This window comes from Anomalospiza imberbis, chromosome 16, assembly GCF_031753505.1.
Source record: "Anomalospiza imberbis isolate Cuckoo-Finch-1a 21T00152 chromosome 16, ASM3175350v1, whole genome shotgun sequence".
Taxonomy (NCBI): Eukaryota; Metazoa; Chordata; class Aves; order Passeriformes; family Viduidae; genus Anomalospiza; species Anomalospiza imberbis.
Genome location: NC_089696.1, coordinates 14,408,359 through 14,433,047, shown reverse-complemented (window position 1 = coordinate 14,433,047; position 24,689 = coordinate 14,408,359). Strand labels below are relative to the sequence as shown.

Sequence of the window (24,689 nt, the reverse complement as noted above, 5' to 3'; positions counted from 1 at the left end):
CTCTCCTGCACTGTGGCAGTCTGCAATTGAGAGCCAGCCTGGCACAAAGGGAGGGCTTTATTAATCAGAGAGAAGAGTGATGGAGAGGGTGCAGGTTGTTGTTCGTGGCAGAACTTGTACTACTACTTCTATTTCTGCTTAGTTATAGTTCTTTGTGAAATCAGTCTGGTGATGATCTTGATTCCCCTTCTACAAATAATATTTGAAACCTTTGGGTAAAAGGTTTTATGAAAGTCTTAGGTGGTTTGCATTAAATCAAACCAAAGATTGTGTGATTGGATCGCTGGGTTTGACTGAAGGTTCTCCACCTCTTTCAGCACTGCACCAATACCATATCCCTTTGTTTGAAAGTGTTGGTTTCACAGTCAGTAACTGAGAGAAAACATTGTGGAGAAAAGTACTGTCCATGCCCAAAATTTTGGACAGTGTTAGTGACCACTCAGTGGTCACTCAGAATATCTCAGGATATTGGCAGCCGGTTCACGCCAATTCCCAAATGCTGGCTTCTTGATGACGAGCATTTATGGAGTTCTGCTTCCAGGATGAATTAGATCATCTCTACATTTTTCTTTTAAGAACACATGATTAGCATCCTCCAGCCTTTCCTGAACAAAACTCAGTGCTGCAGCTGTTAATGATGATGGTGTTTGCAATATGGTTTGTTATTTCGCTGGTTCACTATTTTTTCTCCTCTGGTTGCAGACTTGGGCACAAACAGTGTCAGTGGCACACTCAGCTCCCTCCAGCACAGTAATCCTCGTGATGACTTTGACATGTTTGCACAGACAAGAGGCAGCTCCTTGGCTGAGCAGCGAAAGAAGTAAGTTGGAGTTGGTCTTCAGCACTGAGTCATGGCACTGCTGTTTTCTAAGGGCATAAATCTGAAACTTCTTGACTTCAGACTGAAAAACTAGTTTTGGTGTATGTTTTCGTGCTTTTAATCCAACCCCTATCCTTTTGGTTGTTATTAATATGAGCAAGTGGAGAAGTTCCTGCTGTTGGACAGAGCAAACTGGCTGAGTACTGACTGTCTTAGTTAATGAGCTCACTGGAAACTTGGAAGTGTGCTTGCCCGTACTTCTGCCTTCTCCTAAAGGCTCGTCATCCCATCCACCTGTGTTTGAGATACAGGAGCAGAAGGGTCCTTCACCTGAAGGTCATGGATGTACTTCGGTGACTGAATTACTGTCATCAAAGGCTTGGAGACAGAATTGCCATCCAGTTAACTCTCCTTTTGGCCCCAGTCAGACTCTCACAGGCTGTCAAAGTAGTGTAGCTTGCCTGGCTTCATGCTACCCCTAATTTGTTTATATGCATAGGGCTTGTATCTCTAGAGCTGCAAATCTGGCACTTTCAAGGGCATTTAACAGGTCAAATTATTTTAATGTAAAATAAATCTCTGCACTTATTAAGAAATCCTTTGATCCCTGTCAAGTGATATTCAATAAAAGACACACTCAGGTATTTTTCTTTCATATATTATTTCTTGCCTCCTGGCTTCAGACGTTAGAGGAAGTAGTCAGAACATCATCAATGTCTTGTCTCAAGCTAAGAAATGCTGTTAAATAGTTTATCAAAAATTTCGAAAACTTGAGCCTACAGATTTATTGGACTCTTTTATTTGCAATTATCAATATAGCTGTTGGTACTGCCTCAGCTATGGTAGCAGTGCTGAGAAGAAATTCTGTCATGTAGAGGGATAAGCCACCACTGGAGATTTTGGGCTGGGAGCCTTAATGTACAGTTAGAAAGGAGATGCATTGCAGGAGAGATCTAATCAAGGTCCCTCTGTATCTTGTGCTAAATGAAGCACAAAACTACTCTTCCCACACCGTACCTAATGGAACAAGGAGCACAGATCATCCATGATTTCACAAGGGAGGATTGCTCTGTCTTCCTTGGATTGTGCGCTGTATAAACAGAGCAGCGGGGAGGAGGAAAGGCATGAGTGTGACTTGCTGTGGTGTGTAGGTGACAGCTCTGGGTGTGAGAGCTCTGGGTGCTGTGCTCACAGCTTGGGAGAAGCCAGCATGAGGAGGGGAGGAGAGAGGGCTCCCCCTGCTCAGGCAGCCCCTCCCAGGAGCTGATTTACTGGCACGTGTTTGTGTCTGCTGCAGCTCATGGTTCACCACTGTGCTCTGTGAGATGCTGCTGCTGCCTCTGTCACCTGACTGCTACATGTCCCTTTTGCATTGCAGTTTAAGAAGCTTTTAACAGCTTTGTAAATAGTGCATTTCTTTGTCTGCTTCACTGCAGTTGCATAATTTCATCTCTCTTTGAGTCTCGCTCTGCCTCCCCACTCATGCACACAGCAAGGTCAGGCTTCCAGATGTCATCTCCAAATCTTTGTTGAACATAATCTGCAGTCAGGCCTCTTTTCACAGTCCCCCACTTGCTCTTGGACATTCTTAGGGTGCCTTGTGACCTGTTTGCCTGCCTTTCATAATGCTGATCTTACTCTCTTTACTTCAAGGTGCTTTCCAAAACTGACGGGTGGCCTTTGTACAGACCCTCTTCTTGGGGTACACACAGTACCCTCCAAGTCTTGTTAAGAAAAAGAATGTGCTTTCTGGTTCCCAGGGGAGCAAATCAGGGTATCCAGAGTATTGTTCTCCTATGAGGAAAGGCTGGGAGAACTGGGATTGTTCAGCCTGAAAAAGAGAAGGGATTGGAGTGACCTAATTCCAATACCTGAAGGGAGCCTACAAGAAAGATGAGGAGAGACTATTTACAAGGGTCTGGAGTGACAGGACAAAGGGGAATGGCTTCAAACTGAGTTTGAAGGGCTAGATTGAATATTGGGAAGAAATTCTTCCTTGTGAGGGTGGTGAAGCACTGGCACAGGTTGCCCAGAGAAGCTGTGGCTATCCCATCCCTAGAAGTGTCCAAGGCCAGGTTGGACAGAACTTGGAGCAGCCTGAGGTAGCAGAAGATGTCCTTGCCCATGGCTGGAGGTGGAATGAGATGATCTTTTAACACCCCTTCCAACCCAGGCCTTCCTGTGATTCCATGATTGCTCATGGATGACTGCTGGACTTTCTTGCTAAGTTGTGTGGTTTGTTCTTTTCTTCCAGCGTGACGTATGAGGATCCACAGGCTGTCAAAGGACTGGCATCTGCCCTGGATGTTCGGAAACAGAACACGGGAGGGGTAGGTCACAGCTCTGTGTTTTGTTATCCACGTGGAATCCGAGCTGGAGGCAGCTGCTTTGACTGAGCTTCTCATTCTGGATTCCAGCAACGTGGTAGTAATGGCTATTTTGAAATTGATATCTGGGAGCAAGTGCTTGCTCAGTAATGATGTCTAAAGGGATGCTGCCCTTCAGTCTAAAGGACTTCAGAATCATAGTGGGTAAATTCTCCTGTGTCCTTGCAGCTTGTCTGGGGAGTCCAGCTCTTTGGCTGGAATCACTGCTGAGAAGAATCAAGTGGGGAATATCCTGTGAACACTGATGTGCATTGGCTTGGTTTGGTTTTGCTTGTGAAAGTCTTCATCTACTTACTAGACTTTGCTCCAAGTGCATGGATACACAAACGAGTTACAGGGAGAGAAATTATGCAGACTTTTAATGCTTCACGTTCTTTGCCATAACTGCCCTCACTTGCTGCCTGGTCTGTGTGCCCAGGGCAGGCTCTTGCTCTTTTGTGTGGGCAGAAGAGCCCCCTGTGCTGTCACCTCGCAGCAGCTGACACTTAAAACACAGGTGAGAGAGCTTGGGCAGCTTTGTCTGCATCCCTCAGTGAAGGCAGAAGTGAAGGAGCTTTCAGATCATCCCTTGACCCCTTTCTACCACCCTGCTTTTAAAAACTCTGCTGCTCTTTTGTACGCAGCTGTGTGTAATTTTTTAGAGGATGGAGCAGGTTCAGAGCCTTTTCCAGTCCAATTTTGGGCTGTGATGACCACTAGGGAGCACGGCAGAGCCAGCATAGCATGGGAGAGCCAATGCAGTGTGCACATGCCTCTCACTGGGGAGAATTGCCTCCCCATGCCTTGGCTGATCCCACCCTGGTTCTTTCATGAAGTGGGAGTGCTCTGGGCAGCTGGCATGCCTGGCAGCTTGTGCTCCAAGCCAGGGAGAATTTGTGCTGGGAGCCAGCTGGGGTCAGATCACAGCTGCCTGTCTGTCCAGGCCATCATTCAGTGGGAGCAGGCCCTCAGCTCTTACAGAGCATCCCCCACCCCACAAACCTACCTGCCCTTCCTGTCCCTGTCCTTCTGCAGGAAGGGCAGTTTATAACCCGGGTCAGCCCCATGACCAGCTGGAGCTCAGCCCCACAAAAACTCATGGCAAGAGAACTGAGGGAAAAGGGGAAGCATGAGGAGGCAGGGGCAGAAATATTCCTTCCCAGGTATTCCTGAATCCAGTGTGACATCCCAAGCCCCCAGTATCACTGAGCTGTTATTGGCAGGGCCTGGGGAATGATTTGAGATTCTGCTCTTTGTTCCTGGCTAACCAAATGCAAGGGGCTTGCATTTAGCTGGCCAAGGGGGCTGTATTCCCCCCAGTGGCCTCAGGGTCATGTCTTTATTTATTAACACTTTTGTTCCCAGCCTGTTCTGCTTTAAGCACCAGCACAACGTGTCATCCACACCAGCAGAGCTGCTGCTCTGCCCCAAGTGTTGTCAGTTCAAAGGGCTGTGGCTAAGCTCATCTGAGGGTCAAAGTTTTTTGGGGTAAATGCCTTACGGGTTGTGGAACTTGAGGCTATGAGATGTCGAGACTTTCAGCCTCTTTTCAAAGGTCCTGGAGACTGTAATGTGTAATCAGAAGAGCTTGTTTTGAAATGCAGTCACTCTGTAATTGGTGAACACTTTTTCTCAACTGTCGTGAGGCTTGTGGGTGTCTCTTCTTAAAGGAAATAAAAATTAAACTCTCCTAAAGTTACCAGCCCCAGTATGTGTAGCAAAAAACTGGCAGTGCTCAGTAAACGAAAAGACAGGCTTTAATTTGGGTACAGCTAATTTAAGAACAGCTCTGGGGAGGAGCCAAAAGCTTTGCAACACATTCCTCACACACGTCTCATTCCAGCACAGTTGTCCAGTGGTAGGATTCAGCACATCCGACGTTTCTAATGCAGTCATTCTCAGAATGGTCTGCAGAGACGGGGCTGATCACGTGGCATTAGCTGTCTTTTAATGTGATTTAGCAGCTGGAAACAAGATGAGCTAAAAATACACTGTTTTCTTAATATTGCTTTTCCATGTTGGGAATTGCTTTTGTTGCCACTGAGTTGTTGCATGATCACAACTGGGAAGAGAGGTGTCCAAGAAACAATTTTCCAGTGTTACACAGAGAGTAGATGAAATTGGAATGATTTCCCTTTATTTTTTTCCCCTCATAAAATGAGACATAAAAGATTGCAGCTGATTCTCCATTACCTGTATTAATGGGGATAGGAGAGGTGTCCTGTGTGCGCAGGTATCTGTGTGGATGTACATAACACACCGGTGGCTCTCTGCTGAGCTCACCCAGTTCTGGGCTGGAGCCACTGCACTCTGCTGAGCCCAGGCAAGCCCTTCCAGAGCTGGAGATGGCTCTGCATCCCACCCTGGCTCAGGGAGGAGATGCTGAAGGACACAAAACCATCTTAGAGTGTTTGTGGTGCTGTGCCATGCAGTCTGCAGCCTGCTCAGGGGAGCTGGATGCATCAGCAGTCCTTTAACCTCTGCGCTTTTCAAGAGGGGCAGTTTGAAAGGCTGCCAGGACACTGCAGCAAACTACCCTGACTTCCCTGCACTCAACACCATTGCAGAGCTGCTGTGCTGTCTGTGTGGGGCACAGTCTGTCTGCTGAGGTCAAGGACATGGGCAGGGTGTGCTGCAACCCACAGCTTCATAAACAAGGGGGACTCCACGGGCTGTGACAGGAGAGTTTCCAGTGCAGCCTCACTGCAGTAGCTTGTACAGCCTCACTTCTTCTAAGAAGATGACAAACATCAGCCTCACTACTAGCCAGTGATTGGTTTCTTTTATTATCATTATTTTTATTTTTAAGGACATCATGGAGGGAGTGCTAAAATGTTGTGAACTGTCTGTAGGAAGTGCAGAATTCTGGGTGAGGTCTGTCTCCTTATGGACAGAGCTGGCAGGCAGAGGGGGACACAGCTGCTGCCAGAAGCTACTGTAGGCAACTCTGTGTGTGTATGTGTGTCTGTGTATGTGAAGTTTTTAACTGTTTTATTACTTTATCACGGGTTGTTGCTGTGGTTTCTCTCTTTATGGACCTTTCTGTTCTCAACACAGAGGAGAGGTAAAGGTGGGAACTCAGACATGGAGCCCATAGACAAGTGGCTAATTACACAAGGAATGGTGAGGATTTCACCAGTGAAGCAATTCCTTCTGCCCACCCCAGTCCCTGACCTAGAATAACCATCCTCCATTCACCTCTCGTCCTGCCCTATTGAACCGCTTGAAATCGGACAGTACAAGGAGTTTATTTCCCACCTGCATCATTACTTGGGCCAAAGGAAAGATTTGCACCAATTTCTGGTTTATACAGCACAAAGACCTGTAAATCACTGAATCATTTGTAGGATCCCACGTCACCTTTAAGAAGAGGCCTGGGGATCCAATTGGTTCCTTCTACTGTCTTGATTTATTTATGCAGTATCCACTTTTCGAGGGATAAACACAAGTCTCATGGATCTTATTCATAAAGAGGACACTTGCTATCTGTTTGTAAAGCAGCCTTTTCTGGTAGTGCTTAGCTTCATGGTCTGGAATAAACTTAGGGAAGTTGTAGGATCATATGTAGTTGAATTGAGTAATGTAGGGATCATTCTTTATGCAAGGAAGGAAGTGGGAGAACTGCTGCCCAGATTGACATCTTCAACCCCACTGGCATTAGGAATCAGGCTCCAAAAGGTACAACAGTGTTTCTGGCTTTAAGGATTTAATTCCTATGTCTGGTGATGCCAGTGCCTTGATAAAATCAGGCTTCTGAAGATCACTGAACCTGTGCACATTCTGACCTTGTTTGAAGTTGTCCTTCATCAATGTGCTTGCAGAGAGAAGTTCAAAGCTTGCTTTAGGTGCAGAAGCCAGAGGAAAGGAAAAATACCCTCAGCTATGCCTTAAAGCCAAGTTCTAAGACCTTTTTTTTTTTTTTTTTGGACAATGTAATCCATCATTTTAAGTGTTTGAGATTAGTACCAATAATGTGACCTAACTGTAGAAAATCCTCCTGAGACAGTTCTGGCTGCAGCTGAGTTCAGAGAGGTGCAGGGAGAATTCCCTTTGCTCTGGGGTGTGCTGGCAGTGCAGCATGTGGGGCTGGGCACCAGGAACAGGAATGTCTCACTCCAGGGAGAGCCCTGAATGTCCCAGACTAAGCTGCCAAGTGTTTAAAAAAGAGAAACATCCCAGAAAGCTTAAAGTTTAGAAAATCCAGAGTGTGCAGTATCTACTCTGTGAAACACTTGCATTTATTCTTCTGGATTTAGGGCTAATTCAGATTATTTCTCAGGGCCAGCTTGGAAATTTGGCAGAATTTTGCACAGCTGGCGCACACACAGTGATGGGACAGGTGCTGTATGAAACTGCCTGCCCAAAAGCAGCTCCATGCCTGCTCACACACGTGGATAAGCCCACTGTGGGTACCTGTCCCTGGGAGCCAGAGTGTCATTTTGGTGCTGTCAGACACCCACAGCTCACAAGGTGAGGGTGAAAAGCTGTAAAATGAGCAGCAGTATCAGCTTTGCCTCTGATGCTGTTGGCTGTGGCTCACAGAGGCTCGCACTGTTCAGTGGCTCTGTTGCAGCCAGGGATGTGCTGTGCCACTGTTGGATGTTCATCCATAATGAATAATCCAGTGATTGAGTTAGTTCTTCTTCTTTGCCTTTCCACTGTTTACAAGAGCGGGGAAGCATGAAATCAGCACCCCTGCTGTTCACACCACTCACACCACTGCTTTATTAAAAAAGCAAACAGCATATTCCTTCATTGGCTTGTGGTTATTCAGTCTGGAAAAAGGATACTGCAGCATTCATGGAGGCATATGGATTTGGGGAGGGAAGGGGGCCTGGCTGTCCAACCAGTCACTGCTCTTACAAACCTGTCACCTTGTTTGTATGCTAAATACGAGAGAGAAATACCTAAAATAAAACTAAACTAATCATTAACTCTGTTTCTCTCTTAACTGGCTGTAGTTCTTAACAGTGTTTATTAATATGGCCTGTAGCATTCACAATGCCAGTGGATAACTAGAACCCCAGGTATGAACTTGATGTGCCCACTCTGTGGGGTACTTTTTGTACTTTGCTGAGGAGGAAAGGGGTGAGCTGACACTGCTGTTCCCTGAGCTTGTACAACACTGAGACCACTCGGAAGGAATTCTCCACCTGCCAGAGTGGTTTTCACATCCCTCACAACCTGATATTGTTCTGTACAAACTGTGATATATTTCAGCTTTGGGCTTAGTCCTTCCCACTCCATTTCTCTGCATCCCAGTTCACCACACACTTTTGCAGTCTCTGGCTCTCCTCTCCAAGTGAATTTGGCAGTGTTGTTGTTGTTCTTGTTTCCAGTTAACCTGTGGCTCAGTTCTGCCATCAAGACAATGCCAGAACCATGGAGACAGACACAAGCCACACTTTTGTCCATCCCAGCTCTACCTACAAAACTAAAGTAGATAAAATGACATTGGCAGAAAATGTTTCTGGTTTTTATATGGCTGAGGGATGGGAGGTGGGCAGTTCAGTGACAGATCTGTCTGCAGTGTGAGGTCAGGGTTTTGCAGGTCTCACACAGGGCTCCGTATCAGCAGCAGTTAGGCACAGATTTACCACAGAGCCACATTTTAGTGCAGGTAGTCTCAGTTCCCTTCTCATGAGGTTGAACAGCTACTGGATTTGCATTAATATATTCCTTTCTTAGAGTAATCTGTCAACCCACTCACATACCAAATGGGTTATTTGTTATGAAAGTGAGAAGTAGGTGTTGCTTAAGCCACCATGTCAGGACATTAACTGGGACAGTGGCTGGGGAAGGATGAAACTGAACCAGAATTCACAGAAATTGATATGAACACCACTCAGCACTCTATCTTGACTGCCAGCAGCATGCCTGGCTAGAGAGGAGAGCCCTCTTTGTAGGAAAGATAGGTGAGTAAAGATTAAATGAAACCTCTGTTAATTAGTAACCAAGTGGGATGCCGCTATGTGCCTTCAAGAGAGAGATAGGATCTGAGATGTGGAAATCACTTGGGTAACATGAGACTGTTGAATAACATCATCATCATCTTGGAGACTGAAGTGCTTGAATGGTGGATAAGCCCTAAACCAGACACGTGAAGATCTCATTTCTTCCATGTGGTGGGACCCCTCTCCCTGTTGAAGGCAAGCAGGTGCTTCCCCTTACCCGAAGACCGCGGGGGTCTCCTTAGGCAGCTGTGGTGTTTTTAGAGCGCTGTGCCAGGACAGCCCAATCCCTGGTGTCACTGTCAGCGAGGGCTGGCACTGCCTGGACACGCCTGTCACATGCAGGTGGGCTGGTTGTTGTACAGCCTGTCAGAGCCTGGGCACAGCAGGCTCTGCTGGGGAGCAGCTGCAGCCCAGCTCCTGCCTGCCCGGCCCTGCAAGCACAGTTCTGAGGAAGCAAGGAGTTCGTTTAATCCTTACACCTAAAGTCAGGCGTGGTCTGGTATTGAGGCCAAGCAGCTATTTCAAGATCACAACAGCTTTAAATAGATGGTAAGGCTGTAGTAGTAAGCTGGAGTAGCCTGCTAGTAGCCTAGCTCCTAGTGCTGCTGTAGGAATGACAGACCTTTACTACTGCTAAGCAGCAAGGAGGAGTGAGGAGCAACTAACCAAGAACTGGTGTCATCTTTGTTAAACATCTAGAAAGAAGTGGAATTAACTAAGCTATTATAAGGCAGTAGTCTAGCAACAATTAGCATAAACCTTGTTAAACATTTTAAGAACATTAATGAGCTCACCTAGAGACCTGAATTGTCATTTCATACCTGCTTCTTTTCCAGTGGGATCATTTTTAATAGAAATAAAATGTGGTAATAATAACCTTAAACCGTCTTTTTAAGGGTAGAATATTGGATTTTATGACTTCTGAGGAAAAATATTGGCAATACTCTTTGGCTTTTGATTGCTAGTGAGAACATCAACACAATCTAGCTTAGATAAGTAGGAGCTTGATTTCCAGGTTCCTGTGGGTTTTGTGGGATTGAGCACTTACTTTTGTTCTCCCAGCCCTCCTTTTCCATTTCTCTTTCAGGACTGTTGAGATGATCCCATTTGTAGGATTTTCCAAAGACTAAATTAAAAAGGAATTTAAACAATCAGACCAGTTTTTAATTAAAGCCAGTTACTTGAAGTACCCAAAAATATTTTGTGACTTAATTTCCATTTACTGTAAGTATAGACTTAAAAAAAAAACAACAATATCTTTATACAAACAGCTCTTGCAGCCTGTGCTATCTGGGGAGCTCTCTTGCCAAGACTGAAAGCTTCACTAGACCATGGAAGTTTGCATAATCAAAATATCAACAAGACAGTGTCCCATTCCAGAGTTTTTTCCATGTAGTCTGTGGCTGCCACTGCTGCTTGTTCCCAGAAACTGTTGTCTTTTTTTAATGTGTAAACTAGTTAATTTATTTTTACATTGCCTCTGCTGGGATTTAGGGGTTAGTTATAACAAAATTCCCCTGCACATTTTTCAGTTTAGGGCTTCTGAAAGGGGAAGATTTGCCAAGTACCCAACTGACTGGCAAAAATTGACCTTCTCTGTATGTTCTCTTCTCAGTTTAAAATGAAAAATAAATGGTACAATGTTATCGTTAAAATAATTTAAAGCTTCCAGTTGCTCTTTGAGAGTTTCCTCCCTCTTTATTCTTGAACAAATTAAACCTGACACATGTAACCCATGTTTTATGAGGAAATGGGGCTCAGAGTCTTAGGAAAGTAAACTGGAAGTTTGTGCATGGAAGGAGCAATAGATACCAACCCTCAACACTTCTGTGGGTGTGCTGGGAGACAGGGAAAGCTTTTTAAAAGGTCAGTGCTGAATAGCAAACGGCTGACACACTCAGATGTTTATCTTACAGCTTTGTCTGCTTCTCTGCAAGAAGTGCTCTTGCACTTCTGAGGGCTTTGTTTGTTTGTTATAAGTAGCTCTTGCTGAAAGTAGAATTCCTTTATTGGCCTTTTTTTTTTTTTTTTTTAATTTTAAAAAATTCTTACAAAGTGCCACAGCACAAACCCTTGTGCTGCTGAGCTGTTCTTCGAGGACTTCTGCAAATTCAAGAGTCCTGTGATTCTCAGCACTTGATCAGTCATCTGTCATGTTTTCAGGATAATCTAGATTTGAGCTGCTGTTCCTTCTAATACAGTGGCACAGTACTGCCACACTTTTTAGAACAGCTGCTCTTATATTGATAAAATCATAAAATCCTGGAATTGTTTGGGTTGGGGAAAAAAAGATCATCTCATTCCAACCTCCTGCCATGGGCAGGGACACCTTCCTCTCTCCCATGTTGCTCCAAGCCCCATCCAGCCTGGCCTGGAACACTTCTAGGGATGAGGCAGCCACAACCCTTCTCTGGTAACCTGTGCCAGGGCCTCCCCACCCTCACAGGGAATAATCTCTTCTAATATCTAATCTAAATCCACCCTTTTCCCACCATTCCTCCTTGTCCTGTCACTGCAGGCCTTTATCCAAAATCCCCCTCCAACTTTCTTGGAGCGCCCTGAGTTCCTGTAAATTTTATTCACAGAAAAGGAAAAACAAACCAGCTGTTTTCCTCCTCCCTCCCATACACATGTTCTTATCCTTAGAAAAACACGAGCACCTTTCTGAGCTGCAACCAGCTAACAGCTCAGAGCTGCACCTTCCACAGTGTTAAGCAACACAGGAGAGAGGCAGCAGTGCAACTTCTGCCGTAGGTTTTATGTTGCTGTAGGCTGAATAAAATCATTAATTTATATCTCTGAAGCTAGTATTTTATAAAGCTGTTAAACCAAGGAGACAGTTTTACAAGATGCAACTTGTCCTTGGGAAGGAACAGTGTTGGAAGGTGCTTAGAGCTCTTCCCTTGTGAGTGGCCATCTGGGCCAGCTCGCAGCAGCTTCAGCTCACTGTGATAGTGTTGTGTGTGCATGATTCAGAAAATCAGAAAGGAATCCTAAATCCTTATCCTAAATCTGGCCCATGCCAGAGGAAACTGCAGAAATTTATTTTCTGTTTGGGATCTTTATGAATTCACTGGAAGGAAAACGATTCCTTGTACCTCTGACACCAGGAACTGTCACTTTGTCCAGCAACCTGTCAAGTCAGAGCCCAGCCACCTTCCTGGTGCTGCTCGCTGGGGGAGATGCTTTGGATTGAGTTCTGGATTTCCAGTTCTTGGACACAACTAACCCACTTTAGCACATCTCACCTCAAGTAAGGGCTTAACTGGCCTCCTCAGTACAAAGGGCCACTTGATTCTGTGAAAAAATTCCTGAGGAGCTTTGCTAAACAGCCTCAGCCTCTGTGATCCAGCATCTATCCATCTTCCCCTGCTAGAAGTGCCTGAGAAAACTACATTTCCCAGGAAATGCATCTGCAGAGCCTCTTCCAGCTCTTCTTATTGAATCACAGAGGCATTAAGGTTGGAAAAGTCCTCCAAGACCATCAAGTCCAACCATTAACCCACCGCTGCCAAGGCCACAACTAAGCCATGTCCCAAAGCACCACATCCACAGGGTTTTTTATCACTTCCAGGGTGGGCAATTCCTGTGAGAGGTTTCAGGCAAAGTTGTGGAGAGCCCCTGACACCTTTTCTGCCTAGGAGACTCCCTCTAACAGTGCCAGGTCTCCTCCCTGCCAGCCCTGCTGCTCCGCTGCCATGCCCTGGCCTGGAACTCGCATGTCTGACATTGTTTTCCAGCTATTTTTCAGGTTGTCCTTAGGAGATCTATTGTGGTGTTTTCCTGTTTACCTCGGCAGGCCTCGGTTGTATTTAAGCAGTGTAGTTGAGTCAGGAAATTCTACACCTAATACTCAGTAATTTCCCTTTGCTGACCCAGTTCCCTTAGCACTGTGTGAAATCGCTGCCCTTCAGCTGCCTCTGCGCTGCCTGGTGTAATCACACCGGTGTTGTGACCAGTTCCACTGCAGGGGCAGAGACAAACCTTCCAAACCTGAGTGTTAAACTATCCCTGGAGCCTGACCTGCTCTGGAGAGCCCTGCTGCAGCTCTGGGGCTGTCCTCTTCTTCTCTGCCCCATCCTCTTCCTCCCTCACCTTTGGCACATGCTGGGCTCTGCTGCCGAGGTCACCTCTGGCAGAGGAGTGGGAACTGGGAGCTGGGATAGTTTTGCTTTAAACCCTTGTGCCAAGGCTTGCCAGGGCTTAGTGGTGTGGTGGGAGGAGGATCTGGGAGGAAGCATGACTGTACCCTGGGCTCTGACTTCTCCACCTGCGCAGAAAACCAATTTGTTTTCATAGGAGTGTTGCCTAAAAACTTTGAGCCCCTCTTTTTTTCTAACCCTTCGCTGCGGCTAATACCCATTTTAAAAAACAAAAGGTGTAAATGTAACATTTCAAAACCTGACTGATATCCAGTATTCTACCCTTAAAAGCATTTCACGATCAAGATTAGAATCATCAGTCCATCTTGATGGTTTTAATATGTGGTCGAGAAGTTACTCATCTTACGCTGGCATCCAGTCACATCATTCCCCATAATCTTTCTCCTGTTTTTTTTTAGCCTTGTTGTTCATAATTTCCTTTCCAAGTTGTTTCTTTATTTGAAATGCCATTTATATTTTGTTGCCTTTTTTTTTTTTTCCAGCACATCTTACATCTTTGTTTTTGTTTTGTTTTTAATCTTATTTCTGGCGTTTTCCATCGCTCTGTGGCCATGATTGTGGATGTGTTTTGGTTTTTGCCTGCCTTGCTGTTCTCTCGCTGCACTCCCTAGATCCCTGTTGCACAGTCCTCTGTCATGGATGACATTGAGGAGTGGCTCAGTACCGACTTGGTGAGACTCTTTATATTTTCATTTTTCACTTGCACGGGTAACTTACAATGCATTGCTGAGGTCCTGGTACTTCTCATAGCAGGAAGCAGTGAAACTTCCCAAGCAGAGAGTTTGGTTCCCTTTGAAGGGAATATCTAAGCAGGAGGAGTCAGGGTCGTGTTCAGCAATTCAATCAAAACACTTTTTGTCTGAGCTGTTTTATTTTCCCTTCTCCATGTGAACATCACAGAATAGCACATGTTCCAGAAAATGTGGGATTCTGATCCTCAAATAGGGAAGCATTAAACATGGGCTGAATTTTTCTGCACCAGACTTAAAGTCCATGTTTAAAGCTTCATTATTTAGACAGGATGTAAGTTCATGCTTATGCTGAGGCATGCTTTTAAGAGATGCTGGATCAGGGCGTAGATTCCCTTCAAACCAAGATGTCTTAGTTAAACTGGCAGGCAATCTTGACATGTTTCATAATAGTAATAATAAAAATTTGTAACAGTCTCTCTTCAATGTTTATAACTTTCTCCTAAATGGTTATTGTCTAGTAATTATTAAATAAACAAACAAAAAGCAGAACTAAAAGTAGCTTTGCCTTCACCCTGGAGTTTGTTTTGCTGCCCAACACACATTTGGTTTAAGCAGGATAAACTAGTACACATTTACTCTGTTTTGGTTTTTTTTCAATGTAAGCATATGACTCAAATCAACCAAGTGCATTTTGGGGGGTGGGGGGTGGGTTGTGTCCACACTGTTCTTTTAAACATGGTTTTAGTGAACTCAACTTGCACTCACCATATCCCCAAGGATCATCTGGTTCCATTCCTCCAGCTTGAGGCAGAAAACTCCCAACTCCTTAGGGTGTCCCCCAGCCCCCTGCTGCTGCCTGCTCAGCTCCCAGCTGGGAGCTGTGGGATTCAGCAGAGCTGCAGGCGTGCTCTGGCACGTCAGCCCTGCGCTCTGGCACTGCAGGAGCTGGCTGTACTGGAAGGAAGAAAATTCTCCGGCTCTCCCGAGGTGCCTGAAATGCTTAAACAGATTCCAGGTTCAGTGTTTGATTTTGGCAGACTGACTGGCTGGCTCTGAAATGTCACTGGGTTCCAGCTGCAGGTAGGTTTGTCAGGCCTCGGTACAGGAGTCACTTTCAAATTTAATTACAAACTGGCCTCATTTTGTTAAAGAAATACAGTAAATGTAGCATGTCCACTCTGCTTAACCAATAAACTTTTGTCTTTGCCATTTAAATTAATTTAGAGGGAGAGAAGATCTGATGGAGAGATATGGAGGTAGCTTTGTGCATTTGTCATCCCCAGCACAGACTTGCTCAGAAGGAACAAAGCAGAGAAGTGTCCTGGAAATGCCTGAGCAAGCCTGGGGATGTCCCTGGGTCCCCATCCCATCCCTATGTGGGTGCAGCAGAGAGAAGCCTGTGAAAATTTGGACTGGATTTTTGTTTTTACTCTGGGTCCCCTCCTCCTTGTCTTGTTAGCAGCTCATTTCAGTTCTCTACTTCCCAGGCGAGGAAGCTGCAGGTTAGGTTGGATAACTGGTATTTCCTTACCCTTTTTGGGGTACACTGGCACAAACAGCAGCTCTGCCTGTGAAGAGGCTGCTGTGTGAACCTTTGGAAACCTCAGTGCAGTAGGAAGCCAGGAGATGCTCAGGCTCCAAAATGTGAGGCCCTACCCCTGGTAAAGAAGCCAAGTACAGACAAATACTTTACTTTTTCAAAGCAGTTTAAACATGAGGTTTTCAACCAGTGTTTTTACCCATCTTAAACATCCTGATAGATTGACAAGGATGGCTATGCCTGGACTTTTAATTTCATTATTTGAAAAGCACATTGAAATGCACAAACTGGTGGAAATGCAGTGACCCTGTGGCATTCCCAGCCTTTGATTCTGATGGACAAACACTAACTGCTGTCAGTATCCTCCATCCAGCTCACCCTGGTCTTGTCTTTGTGCAGCATGGGCACAGGAAAGCTGCTATATTTTGTTTGAAACCTAAAACGGACTCTCACAGGAGGAATGTTGACCCCATACAATTTTGCAGGTGTCCTTTGTCAGCTAAAAGGGCATTTTACTTTAAGACATAATGCAAACCACAGTCCTGACTTCTTAAAGGACTGTGTGACAGAAAAGATGCCATCTGGTACAGTGTGTGTGTGACTCACACAGCTCAGATTTGGACCAGAATTACTGTCTGAAGGGTAAACAGCACTGGACTGGCATTCAGATCCAACAGGGAAAGCTCAGCTGTCCAGCAGCAATCTTCAGAAGCACCTCAGTGCTCATCCTCCTGCTCTGCAGCACAGTGAAATGTCAGTCCCCACTGGCCTCCCGAGGTGGGAGCCCTGTGATTTCCCCAGGTCGCCCTGCTCCCATGGTTAATATGTGGAAACAAGTGGTGGAAACTGTCCATTTGTATTAAAGATGGAGGGGATGACAGGGAAGGGGAAGCACTGCCTGTGCTCACGTGCCTTTTTGTTCCCATTGCAGAAAGGCAACGAACTGGAAGAAGGAGTGACCAGTGAAGGTAAGCAGAGATGCCCCTGGCTTTGAGCCATTCTCAGGTTAGTGCTCAGATGGAATTTGCTTTGATCCCTGCTGAGATGCTGCCTTCTCCCAGCCTGATGTTCCCCAGCAAATGCTTCTCTGCTCAGAAAGGCGGGAGGAGAGCATTTCACAAGAAAAGGTTCATATTTATGGTGTGGGGAGCCCTCCTGGCTGGAAGTGCTTCCCTGCCATCTTCCTTGGCTGTGCTCTGTGTTTGTGCCAGCAGGAATGTGTCCCCAAGCTGCTCAGCCTTTTGGAATGATGTTTCCCTGGTTCTGTCACAGCCGGTGGCATAGTGTGGGTTTGATTCCAGCTGCTGCCTGGGCTCGGGTGTCTCCAAGGACGGCTGTACCCTTTCCCGAGGAAGTCAGGCTGTGCCACTATTTGTGCCTGCAAACACAGCCCGACAGGATGCCAAGCCCTGGAATTTCAGCCCCTGCCAACCTCTGTCCCTGGGGCCAAACCCACGGCCCCCATTCTTACCTGTCTTCCTTCTGTTTTTACATTGCAGAGTTTGACAAATTTTTAGAAGAGCGAGCCAAAGCGGCGGAGATGGTTCCCAATCTGCCATCCCCTCCTCTGGAAGCCCCCACCCCTCCGACAAATCCTTCCAGCAGGAAAAAGCAGGAGCGCTCGGAGGACGCCCTCTTTGCACTGTGAAGGTGGCGCGGAGCCGCCGTTCCTCCCGCCCCTGTGCTCCGCCGGCGAATGTCGCCGCACGGCCACTCTGTCCTCCCTCAGTCCTTGGCTAACAACGACTCCCGTCCCCGCCATTCCATAGTTTGCTTCTCCTTCCCTCCCTCCCCAAATGATCCACCCCCACAAGCTGACTCTTTCTATTTAAATCCAACACTATTCCTGCCAGACCACGATTCTCCAGCACTCGCTTAATCCCCTCCTTCCTGTCCCAGCTGCACAAAACCAGCTCTTGATGCTGAAAACCCCTTCAGAATGCACGAGTACGTCACACTGGGCTGAAACAAAAGCCCAGGGGGAAGAGAGCAGCCTTGCCCTTCAATTTATGTAGGGATCATCCTCTTCTGTAGGCAGGTCCTGCCAAGTAGACGGCTCTGTCAATCAGCATGTAATTGACTGAGCTGGAATGTTCAGGAGGAGTGTGTCTTTATTTTTAGATAAAATGTTAATGTATTGGCTTTTGTGTTGGATTCGACAGCAAGGAACAACTGTTCCCCTTTCAACATGTGCTTTACAAGTTAAAATCCTTTACTCTCCCACTCACACATCTCCTGGTACCATATGGTAGTCCCTTTTCCCCACTTTCTGTGGCGTTTCATTTCTAAATCTCACAGGGTATTTTTTGCCTTGTGTTTTATCTGGGCTTGCTCTAATTTGAAGCAGTCTGTTGGCCATGTCCAGTCGCTCTGGCAGTTGATAAAGATGGAAAATGCTGGGCTAAATGGATGCTGTAACGATGGCACAGGAAGCGCCTCGCTCTTTGGGAGACCATTCTCACACAGGAATTTTCCTGGTGTGTTTGCCTTTTAAAATAGCTTAGTTATTTTCTCCTTACCTTAGATTCCTTCTTTGGTGACTCTAGAGCTCTACATTTGGTGTAAACATCCATGCAGATGGATGGGACTTGCTCATGGATTGGGTCTGAATTGAGCTTTCTGGTTTCCCTGCCATGCCTGGTAGGACAGAATGCTGGTTCTTGGGGGTAGGGATGAGGAAAAGAGCAAACCTCAGAGGTTTGTATGGAACGCTGAGGGAAGTGGTTACCATGGAGGGATTAGCTGTGCCAGCCTGTGCTGGAGGTGAAACTCCTCATTTCCTTCCAGTTTTAGGCCTGAGAAAGTCTTGAAATGATTGTGACCATGTTATTTGTAATTTTTGGAATGTCCTTTGATCCCTCTGCCCTTCATTAACTCCCGGCTCCTACGGGGCTGCAGTCTCTGTGCAAACAAACATATTCCCTTGCTTGCCAGAGGCATGGCCAGGATTCCTGCTCCTCTGGGGCTGCCAGCAGGGATTCCAGCATGTGTGCCTGCCTTGCTGGGCTGACAGGCAGAGCTGGAGCAGGCAGCTCCAGCCATCGCCACGTCCCCCAGCACGTTCCTTGGGAGGAATCCAGTGGTGGAGGATGGCAGGATCAAAGAGAGAGCTGAGCAGTGCATGGCAGGAGAGTCTCCCATCCTGACAGAGAGGCACTTCATCAGCTAAAAGCCCGTGCAAGCAGCAGGCTCCAGCCCCTCTTCCTCAGGGTGTTTCTCGGCTTAGGCAGCCTCCATCTGACCTGACATGTCTGAGCTTCCCAGGATGCTGATGTGTGTCAAGCTCTCTTGAAAGTTGTTCTAGGGCAAGTGATAGAAGCTTTTATCTGAGCATAGCATTTTATCAGCCCATACCATACTCTCTGAGGACCACCCCCTTTGGGACGTTGTGACACACAAAGCCTGTTACCAAATGCCTGATTGCAGCGCTGATGGACTTTGACAGCGGACACATTAATCTTTGAAGGGAAATGTTGTTTGGTGCAGGATTTCCAGGCCGTCCCAGGTCAGGTTTCACTCTGTGCTCTCCCTGCTCATCGTCTTCTCTGTCCTGCCCTGCCTGTAGCCTCTTCCAGGATCCCTGCATATGTAGCTGGGCCCAGGCAGGGCTGTCCTGCCACCCCTCTGTGCTGGTGTGACACTTCATCACTGCTCTGTGTAGCACGGCTTACAAATGGACAGGCAAAACCAGTTTAAGGATGGAGACAACTTGAGGATCAAGCTTTTCTCCCCACTTGCTGGCCTTCTCTCCACTTGAAGCCCTTCTGTGTGGGTCTGCAGAGGCTCTCTCCCATTCCATCTTCTCCGTGGCTAGTGGAACAGTCTGCCTTGGCTGCATTGCACACTCCTGCTCTCACCCACTGCCCTCACTGCTCAACACAAGGTGAGCCCAATGCTCAGGGATTGGCACTGCCAGCTTGCTGCAGCACATCAGATATGGCCACCAGCTCCCAGAAACCTGAGGAATCTTCTGTGGCAACGCTGATTTGATTTCAGACGGCGTCTGGTGATCGCCCGAGCAGTCTCGCCAGCGCAGAATGAATTGCTGGTGTTCCTGTCAATGCAGAAAGCTCCGTGGGTGTTTTAAGTGTGTATTTTCTCTTCTAAATCCTTGAAACACATTGACCCTGTAAATGGCCACATCAGGTGATTCTAAGCATGTTAATCCAGCTTCCCTGCCAAGCCAGAGGAGATAATCGCATTGCTCAGGCACGGGGACACTGTCAGATGGTGCAGAGTGGCACGGATGTCACTGTCACCAAGCCCCCGCAGCGTCCCACTGCTGCAGCTGTGCTGGCCCTTCATCCCCTACCCCTCAGCCAAAAGGTGCTGGGGAACAGTGCTTTTAATGCTTTTTTCTGTCAAACTAAACCCGTCCTGGGACCTCCAAGGTGTTGCTCTAGGGAAAATCTGGTCCCTTTCTGGAAGATTCTGCAGAGCTGTTGGTGGTTGCTCTCTCCAGCTGGGAGGAAAAGAGGTAGAATGAGAAGGCTGGGGGGAAAATACAGAGCGTGTGTTGGCAGAGCTCAGGGGGCTCTTTTGGTTTGTGCAGCCCCAGGCAACCCGTGGTCCCTGCTGACACTCCACATTGTCCTCTGGAAAGCCGTGGCACTGCTTGCGGGGAGTGGCAGGTGCCACCAGCACAAGTGGTGGCTTTGCTGGAAGTAGGGCAGCTCCCAGGAGATGTCTTCCTAGGGAGGAAATGTACTTATGGAAAGACCCGGGATGGATCTGGAGCCCAAATCCACCACGCTTGGCTCTCAGGGCTGGAAGCACCAAAGGGAACAGAGTGTGGCAGAACAGGTGGTTTAGCCCAAACCTTCTTTAACCAATACAAGAGCTATGCTAGAGCTTCCCAAATGTCCTGTATCAGGATCTCTCATCTTCCCTGTCCTCTTGTGGTCTGCTGAAAACCAGAGCGGTGGGAACTGTTTGAGGGAAAGGGAAGGGGTTTTTCACTTCAGGAGACCAACTTCTCGATTTATCCTTCCTCCGCTTTCACTCTTAAGTGCTTCCTCTGTGCAGGTGGGCAGAGGACTCGCGTGGCTCCAACGCTTGGGAGAACAGGGATGGAGCTGCAGCCTGATCCACTTTCCATAAGAAATAACATCCCAGCGCTTTCTAGGCATATTAGGAATCACAGCTTGACACTCAATGACACTAAATTATTCTCGGGGTCCTTTGTAAGGTCTAATCGTGCCCTGTTCTAGGTTAAAATATTTATTTTGTCTATATATTTTCTTTCCAGTGTGTTTTTTAACCTCTTCTGTTAACTCTTCATGTGCTGAGATGTAAGGAATCAATGGTTTCTATTTAAATATATCCTTTGGGTTTTGGGTTTTTTTAAATTGTTCTGTGTAGATTTCAGCTGCATCTTCAGCAGGTGTAATAGATAACAATGTGCTGTACAGTCATTTAGGGTGTTTAGGGTGTAGGTAAGGCTCATAGGAGAACTGCTCATAAAAACGTAGCATGGTGTCTCTTAAAGGGAACAGCATAAACGGTGAGACTGGTCCATACTGGGACCCTCACGTAGCCTCCAACATACCTTTTCCCTTCTGATTATCACAGCCTCCATCTCTAGGATGTGCTGATCAAACCAGCTCTGTCATTCCCAGGGCTGGTCTTGCTCCTCCAAGCTGAAGGATTTTTTTAGTGAGGATTTCTGTTTGTTTGACTTCATTCAGCATTTTTTGATGGGATACATTGGCTGTTTCCACTTTGAAATGGAGGACTGGGAGCTGGCTGTGGTGGCGAGATGTTTCCCTCCAGTGGTGGAAGAACAGATCTGGGCCGTGGCTTCAGGCCCAGGGCAGGGGTGATGGTCCCTCCGTGCAGGAGCTCCCAGCCAGCACAGCCTGTCCCTGCTCCTCTATGCCCTGCTCCCCTGATGTCACCCACAGGGACAGGATGTGCAGCCCAGGAGAGCAGACAAGATGGATTTCCAACACTCACTTTCATCCAGTGAGTTGTTGAGTCTCCTGCGGCGGCTGGGAGCCCTGGAGTGGGAACTGCTTGTGCTATCTCCATTCCCGTCCATCCCCATCCAGCTCCGTCATTGTTTACCTCCTCAGGGCTGACCACAAGCCTTGCAGAGCCTCCCCTGGAAAAATACAGCTCAGAACAGTTATTTTTATGGAAATAGTGAAGCAGTGAGTGGATTTAGAGCTGTGTTGGAGGTAACCCTTCCGCTGCTGTGGGTTCCCACCAGCCAAGGAGTCGAGGTGCCCACACGGCACCTCCCACCCGTCCATCCCAAACCACAGCCTCAGGAGCAGGCTGTGCCTGCCTGCTCCAGCCCCAGGTTCCACACACCTCCTCCTCACCTGGAGAGAGGTGAGGCTGTGTGTCACCAAGAGCCAGCTGGCCTTGAGCAGCACCAAGCTCTGGTGCTGGTTCTCTTTAGCCCATGGCAAATGCACGACTCCAAAATTCCCACCCTGCTCCGTGTTTTTATGAGTACGAGCTCCTCATTCCCTACATGTTCCTATGAGCTGTTGTTAACCCTACAAACGTAACCTGTGTAATAGCTTCTCTGTATATTACAGCTGTAGGCTTTCCAGATAAAAGTGGATAATATTTATTTACTGAAGATACTGGATATTTTTTTGTTTGGGAATGGGGTAGGGGGAGAAAGGGGACATAACTGTTTAAAGAGATTGTCTACGTAAGGAGAAACAAAATACACAAGCAGCAGAGAAACCCAACACTAAAACATCACTGTATTCAAGTAGAAAGCGTTTCCGTTAAGGACGAGACAACTGTATTAATCTGCCATTGTTTAACTTGCTCCAGAAATCATCTCCTTGGTTCCTGCATGTGAGATACTCCAATAAATACACTATTAGTGTGAGCTGGGGGTGCTATCGTCTGTCTCTCAGCTGGGGACTCGCTTGGCTCCACTGCCTGGCCTGAGCACAGGGGACATGTGCAGCCCTTGGGTACCCACCAGATGTCAAAACTGGGAGTCCTCGTTCTCCTCCAGGAGACAGAACCTGGGTATTCCCACTGGGAGAAGGCTTGTCCCCAGCAGTTGCTCTTTGTGTCTGCGTATGGCTCGTGCTGCCCTCGGTGCTGTGTTGCCAGTGCTGCTAAATGCGTGTCCCACTAAATTCTGGCACATCTTCTGAGGGTGGCATCAGGCAGATGCATGGGTGACAACCTAGATACTCGGTAGGATGTCTGCCCACCTGGCAGGGCTTAACTGATAGTCCTTGGAGGGCAACTGTGGGTCACCACCCTGCTGACCTGGAAAGAGATGGGTGATGTTCCCAGCCCATCCAAGGGTCACTTTCCTGACTCATCAGCCAGGAATTTGTTCCAACATCCCCATTACAATGGTGGGTTTGATAGGCAGAGAAGGAAGAGCACCAGCTTAGGAACCCCAGAGAAGTGGCATGGGCCAAAACCGAGCCAGGCTGGCTGAATGCTGCCCTCTGTTCTGCACGTGGAGATTCGCCCTGATTGTTTAAATCTGGGTAAGGGGGTGTGGAATAGCTGGAATACCTACAGGGTACATACTAGCATTAAACAACCCTGCCCCAGCTTGTTTAGCCCTGACTGATCATGTGCCTGGCTCAATGTCGGATACATTCAGGGAGGCTCCTGCCCTGGATCTGTTGGGAAAGGTGTGGAGCCGCTGCTGCCCTGACAGGGCAGAATCACACAAAAAGCACCGGGTCAGAAATGTCCAGCGCTGTGCAGGAGGGGCTGTGGGAACGGGGGCTGTGGGAGTGCGGGATGTGGGAGCAGGGGGCCGCTCCTTCCAGGGGCTTCAGCGCATTGTCCTCTGCAGCCGCACAGTTACACTCGTGAAGGAAAGATCCCCTCTAACCCCAAATTCTGCCTCCAGCAGAGGCCAGAGTGCATGAAAGGGAAGAGTGTAAGAGCAGCACAAGCACACAGGGACTTGCCTGTCCCACGTGTGCCCCTCCAGCCTCTGGTGATCCAACTCCCCAAATTGAGCATGGCTTCCCCAGGTTTGTGAACCCTGATGGAGTTCTCCCGGCCTGCTCCCACAGCGACCGTGCGAACTCCCACCATGGGCTGGGGGCTCCCACACTTCACTGCCCTCCACCGTGGGCTGCCAAGCCCAGGCACAGAGCACGGCGAGCCCCATATGGGCAGAGCCTCGGGCGAGCTGAGAGTCACTGCTTTCTGGCATTGGGCAGCAGGTTTGGATGCCAGTGCAAATAGGAAATGACCACAGGTCATTTACCTTTCCCCATTTCACCCGAGGGTAAATAAACCCGGAGTGGGGGCTGCACTGGAGTGCCACCAAAGCTGGCTGTGCCTCCCCGAGCTGTGGCTCAGGAAGGGACAGTTGGCAAAGCCGAGTTACACGCAGTGAAGGAGAGAAGAAGCTTTTGAATCTGTTTGCGACACAAATTAATGATTAACGCCGCGCTCTGCCACAGCAAAACAAGCCCCGGGGCAGGCAGGATGCCAGAGGCTGGGCACAGAGCATGGCACGCTGCTTCCAGCGCAGGGCTAAGGTGTGCTGGCAGGTGGGAAACACCCGGGGGCTCGCTCTGGGAGAGCCCAGCTGCCTGAGCGAGGGGCCAGCAGGACCGGGGGATGCTCCGTTCTGGGGCTGCCGCGTTCAGGCTCAGCACGTCGGGAGCTGCTGCCGCCGCTCGGGGAGACGCTCCACAGCCCCGCGGAGCCGCACCAGCCTGCCCGGCCGGCTCGGTAGCCCGGTGGCCAGAGCCCAGCCATGCCGGGGCCGGTTTGTTTTCTTTCTCATCCTGCGGTTTCCTCCCAGCGTGCGCTCAGGAAAACGTCTCAGCGACTCGGGAGCGCCCACGTGGCCCGTCCGCCATCCCCGCAGGACTGCCGTGATGTAATCGCGGGCCCCGGGCCGTGATGTAGAATCACTCCACTCACGGCCGCCGCGCTCATTGGCTGCGTGGCCCTGGTCCTACGGGCGGGGTTTGCCCTGCTCCGCAAGCCAGCGCACCCCCGGGAGCCCCACCCCGCGTGGAATCCATCGGCCCCAAAGCCGGCCCACGGAGCCGCCGCGCCGCTTCGTCCTTCCCCGGTGCGTGGAGGATGCTGCTGTTCGCTGGGGGAAACCCAGGGGCAGGGACAGCTTCACGTATGGGCTCCCGGCGTCCTCGGGCCCTCTGGATCGGGATCGGGGATGAGGCCTGGC

General features: G+C 48.2%; 1 protein-coding gene across 4 annotated transcripts in view; it reads left to right on the top strand.

Annotated features, from left to right (window-relative positions):
- Nucleotides 1-22,388, top strand: part of TOM1L2 (target of myb1 like 2 membrane trafficking protein) — a 56,850-nt gene extending 34,462 nt beyond the window's left edge. The window contains exons 11-16 of one of the 4 annotated variants that reach the window (XM_068207217.1): nt 703-820; nt 3,075-3,150; nt 6,244-6,309; nt 13,915-13,974; nt 16,467-16,503; nt 17,035-22,388. In XM_068207217.1, coding sequence (XP_068063318.1) covers nt 703-820; nt 3,075-3,150; nt 6,244-6,309; nt 13,915-13,974; nt 16,467-16,503; nt 17,035-17,183 — 506 coding nt within the window. In that variant the 3' untranslated portion in view covers nt 17,184-22,388. Of the gene's footprint in view, nt 1-702; nt 821-3,074; nt 3,151-6,243; nt 6,310-10,227; nt 10,252-13,914; nt 13,975-16,466; nt 16,504-17,034 lie in introns of those variants that run through there. The other 3 variants (XM_068207218.1, XM_068207219.1, XM_068207220.1) reach the window with 3 other exon arrangements.
- Nucleotides 22,389-24,689: the final 2,301 nt, after the last annotated feature.